Source organism: Colobus angolensis, unplaced genomic scaffold (assembly GCF_000951035.1).
Source record: "Colobus angolensis palliatus isolate OR3802 unplaced genomic scaffold, Cang.pa_1.0 Scaffold328, whole genome shotgun sequence".
NCBI classification, from domain to species: Eukaryota; Metazoa; Chordata; class Mammalia; order Primates; family Cercopithecidae; genus Colobus; species Colobus angolensis.
Window position 1 is genome coordinate 2,391,614 of NW_012116577.1, and position 5,325 is coordinate 2,396,938.

Here is a 5,325-nt window from a genome sequence, read left to right on the forward strand (position 1 = left end):
AGGCTGCAGTTAGCTGGGATCATACCACTGCACTCTAGCCTGGGCGACAGAGCGAGACCCTGTCTCAAACATAAATAAATAATTAAATGAATGAAAATATTATTGTTGGCCCATTTAATGATAAAAATATCATATTAATATAACATGGGAGTACTGTTTTTTTCCTATCATACTAGCAAAGATTAAAAGTGTGCTAAGCTGGGTGTGGCAGCTCACACCTATAGCCCAGCTACTTGGGACGCTGAGGCAGGATCAGCCTGGGGAACAAAGCAAGACCTTGTCTCTAAAAGAAAAATATATATATATATATATTTTAAATTTTTAAAAATTATTTATTGAAATTCAAGTTTATTTAACAAAAATAACTGAGCTTAAAAAAAAATCAGAACACCTGATTTACATTTAATTCCAATAAACCCAGATTATGCTGTATTATACCTTTATAGTAAACAGTTTCTTTGCAGTGTGTTAGCTGTGTACTAAGAACCGATAAACTACATCTTAGATATGCTCTCAAACAGAATTTAAGTTCCAACATTAATATGAAACAAAATATTTACAATTCAGCCATTTAGAGATTGGTTCAATTTTCTTTATTCAGAAAGGCCTATGTATCTTAATCTGAATCTCAGTAACTGGGCAAGTTACTTAATTTCTCTAAACCTCAGACATCTCTCTCTCATCTACTGAAGAAGGACTAATAACATCTCCCCCAAAGTATTGTTGTGAGGTTTAAGAAAATGACATTTTATTTGGTGTCTGACATGTAAACCGGTATTTAATGAGGAATGCGTTCTCTCTTCTAATTAGAAGTACTAAGTTTCTATATTAAAACTAACTTCATCTTTGGAGTCTACTTTAGTACCAGCTTAGCCTCAAAGAGGTTCATATGTCAGGACCAATATTCCAGGCCCTTCCTTGGTCAGGTTTGTATTCAGCCTAGAATCATCTTAGCCTCTGTTTACACTTTTCCCCCAGAGTGGGCTTCCTAATTCTTTTTTAATGGCACTAGTAAGTTTTGTCAGGAGAGGGCACTGAAGCCCACATTAAGGTCAGCTCTGTGCGGTCTTGTCAAGGGGGCAAGGTTAAAAAATTCAATTATAACTTTTGAAAATAGGATGTCTGTTTTTAACTACTGAAAGACAGTATGACTTAAAAACTTGACTCAAATATGTTATTTTAGTATCCACATACTGAAAAAGAAATTGAGGAAACTGGCAAGTTTTATCTTCAACATCTGCTTTCAGTTTTACGGAAGCTTATCCTCATCACTCTCATTCCTCAGATCTATTTCCCAACCTGAAAAACTTATCTGTCCCCTCTCTTCTCTCTTCAGACTCCAGTTAGGGTTTTCTTGTTTAATATTGATAAATTTAAACATTGACCTCTAAAATAAATACTCTTACTTTCGTTTTCTAACAAAATTGTGTATTAAAAAAGATTTTAAAAACTATTTGATAGATTCTTGGGGGCTTGAGATCTTTGGACAGCTCCCAAATTTCTGTCTAATGTTGGCTTTCTATTCTGCTTCCCTGTGGGATGACTTAAATTAAATGTATTTAAAATAGAACCTGGGGGCCGTGGATCACCTGTCAGGAGTTCGAGACCAGCCTGACCAATATGGTGAAACCCCGTCTCTACTAAATAAAAAACAAAACAAAATAAAATAATAAAATAAAATAAAAATAAAATAAAATAGAACCTGTTAGGCGGGGCGTGGTGACTCACGCCTGTAATCCCAGCACTTTGAGAGGCTGAAGTTGGCAGGATGACTTGAGTCCAGGAGTTTCAATTGAGTTCAAGGAGCCCTTGAGCCCAGCCTGTGCAACACAGGGAGACCCTGTCTCTACAAGAAATTTAAAAATTAGCCAGGTGTGGGGACACATGCCTGTGTGGTCCCAGGTACTGGGGAGGCTGAGATGGGAGAATTGCCTGAGCCCAGGAGGTCAAGGCTGCAGAGAGTTTTGATTGTGCCACTGCATCCAGCCTGGGTGACAGAGTGAATTCCTGTCTCAAAAAAAAAATTTAAAAATTTTTAAGAAAAGAAAAAAAATTAGAACCCATTAAGCCTTCAAGTGGCCACACTGAATATTTTTCATTAATTTTAAATACATTTTCAACAAAGGCAGCTGAATTGGGGGAAAGATGGGGAAGTTTGAGGGGGCAGAATAAAACTTAAAAATTGAATCTTGGCTGGATGCAGTGACTCATGCTTATAATCCTGGCACTTTGGGAGGTGAGGTGGAGGTGGGAGAATTGCTCAAGGTCAATTTGAGACCAGCCTGGGCAAATAGCAAAACCCTAGCTCACAAAAAAAAAAAAAAAAAAAAAAAAAATTAGCTGGGCATAGTGGCACACACTGTAGTCCTACTCAGGAGGCTGAGGTGGAGGGCTGCTCCAGCCCGGTTCAGGGTTACAGTGAGCCACGATCACACCACTGCACTTCAGCCTAAGTGAGACCCTGTCTCAAAAACAAAACACAACTAAGCAAAACTGCATCTCGTCATTACAATAAAACTGGGACTCCAAAAGTCTATCCAAGTAAGCATGTGAACTTATAATATGAATTTAATATCAGTGAGGAAAATGATGTATTATTTAATAAATAGTACAGAAAACTCATTAACTATTTGGAAAAAATAAACTATACTGTGACCTTACTTCTTAAATCAAAATAAATTTGGGTGGGGCAATGATTTAAGTATGAAAAATGCAACTATAAAATATATGCTAGAAAAAATATGGGTAAATATTTTCATAAGCTCGGAATGAGAAAGACCTTTCTAAACACCTCACAGAACCTAAAGGCCATGAGAAAAAAGTCCCTAAGAAAATTGTAATGTAAAACTAAATGAAAATAGGTTTAAAAGCAAACAAACAAACAAAAAAACTGGGGAAAAAACCGTATGTGATATATAAAGGGGCTTCTCAAATGTATGAAGAATTCTTTCTTATGTATCAATTAAAAATCTCTAGAGCTCAGCTGGGCGTGGTGGCTCATGCCTGTAATCCCAGCACTTTGGGAGGCCAAGGCGGGCGGATCACTTGTGGCCTGGAGTTTGAGAACAGCCCGGCCAACATGGTGAAACCCCGTCGGTATTAAAAATACAGAAATTAGCCAGGCGTGGTGATGCGTGCCTGTAATACCAGATACTCGGGAAGCTGAGGCATGAGACTCGCTTGAACCTGGGAGGTTGAGGTGGCAGCGAGCTGAGATTGTGCCACTGTACTCCAACCTGGGCGACAGAGTGAAACCCTGTCTCAAAAAAACCAAAAAACTAACAATCAAACAAAAACAACTCTAGAGCTCAATAGCAAAAAGTGAGCTGATGCCATGGAAACAGGCAATTCATAAAAGAAGTCACATGTCCAAAAATCATAAGCAAACATGAATGTAGCTAGTCATCAGGGTAAAACTAAAGATGATTCTTCGTGTATTGGATTGGCAGTGATTAAAAGAGTCACAGAAAGCAGACTGGTGAAGAAGTAGAGAGTAAGGTGCTCTCCCTGCACCGTGGGTAGGAATGCAAATCAGTGCAGCATTTCTGGAGGGGAGTTTGGCAATATGTAGGAATATTTACAAGTTATATACCCTTTGGCCCAGTAATCCCCCTTTATGAATCTACCTGAAGGAGATAATTATCCAAAAGTGAAAATATGTGTGCCCAAGCATGCTTATTGCTGATTTGCTGTAAAAATCCAGAACACTAAAAACAACCCTAAAATCATCACTCGGAGATGCTATTGCTCCCAATAATCAATACAATTTATTATAATGCTCTGTACTTTATTAGATGTCTATAACATAATGCTGAGGGAAGTACGCAGTATACTTGCTGCTTCCAGGACCCTATGTGTAACATACACCAGTTATATAAAATTCAGAGAAGTCTAGAAGGATGTTCATCAAAATTTTAAGAGTGATTTCCACTCGATAGAGGGTTTTAAGGAGATTAAAAAAGAAACTTTTTGATTTGTATTTTTCAGTAACATTGGAATTTAAACAAATAAGTATGCATTATGTTTACAAAGACATTAAAGCTATTTCTAAAAAGAGAAAACATTAAAAATTAAATTCAAATTAATCCTTTATAATTTTATTTTTTAACCAAGGAAAGAATGATCTGATACTCCTTTTGGAGGCTAATCTCTAGATTACCAAAGGGAAGTGTTTTTCACATGTGGTCCTGGGTTATCTCTATCAGAATCACCTATGATAATCACCTTTTTTAAAAGTAGAGTTCCAGGCCCCCTTCCCTGCCACTACCCTACCCCAACCAAAGCCGGTAAGTCAACATATCTGAGGGTGAGGCCCCTACATAGTTCCCAAGCACACCTGGTGACATGTTTGTATATTTATGCCTGTGAATCATTACTCAGGAGAATAAAAAAGGAAGAGTTAGCAAGTTTACCTATGTCATTCATATTTACTTTTTTAGTCACTCTCCCTTGCTTTCTCTCTTTTTGGCTTTCCACCTGTTTTCCCACAATCTGCAGAAGCTGAAATCAAAATGAACTAAGAGCATTAACTATCTGGTGTTTTAGGGATTAAAACATTTAGGAAAACCCACAGAATGGCTGGTATTCATAGCAACCACCAATCCTTTTGTCTCAATTTCTCAACTTACCTTGTACTTGGATTTTTGATGAAGCCAGTGTTTATGAAGTTAGGACAGAGACATGTTGTCTTGACTCCAGTTATTTGCAAGGCAGCCAGTTCATCTGTCAAAGTTTTATGAAATCCAACAGCAGCAAACTTGCTTGAACTGAAAATAAAGACAGAGTTTACAAAATAATTCAAGAATTCGGAAATGTCTGCCTTTTTCCCTCAGTTCAGAATGGTCCTCTACAGAGCAATGTGGGCATTCCCTGAATCTCAGGCCCCAGTCCACACCGACTGCATCAGAGCCTACATCTTACAAGATTCTCAGGTAAATCTGTAGGCACATTAAGGTCTAAGAAGCACTGAAACAGAAGATTTACTGCATCTTAGCATCACTTATGGAATAAGAACTTTTCCTTAAAAAGCCTTTTAAAGAAAATTAGCAGAATATTTGTTTTTGTTGTTGTTCCACAAAATTCAGTGTCACTATAAGCTCTTCCTTATTTATTTTAAGATGTTCACAGAATTTGCTGAAAACTTTTCCTGGATAAATCCTATTCTTCTTTTAAGTCACAGCTTCACTTCCTCAAAGAAGCCTTTGCTAACCCCCAGTCTAAATTATTTTCTCATTATATAGTAATTCTCAGTTTTCTATGATAGTATCTATCTCAGATTTGTAACTGAACACTCAATTGAGATTAATTTTTTTTTTTTTTTTTTTT

At 37.1% G+C, this 5,325-nt stretch overlaps 1 protein-coding gene across 1 annotated transcript in view; it reads right to left on the minus strand.

Annotated features, from left to right (window-relative positions):
• The window catches only part of HSD17B11 (hydroxysteroid (17-beta) dehydrogenase 11), a 59,847-nt gene that overhangs the window by 22,648 nt on the left and 31,874 nt on the right, over positions 1-5,325 (minus strand). Inside the window, exon 5 of the mRNA XM_011951808.1 lies at positions 4,629-4,766. Within this exon, the coding sequence (XP_011807198.1) occupies positions 4,629-4,766 (138 nt within the window). The remainder of the gene's footprint in view (positions 1-4,628; positions 4,767-5,325) is intronic.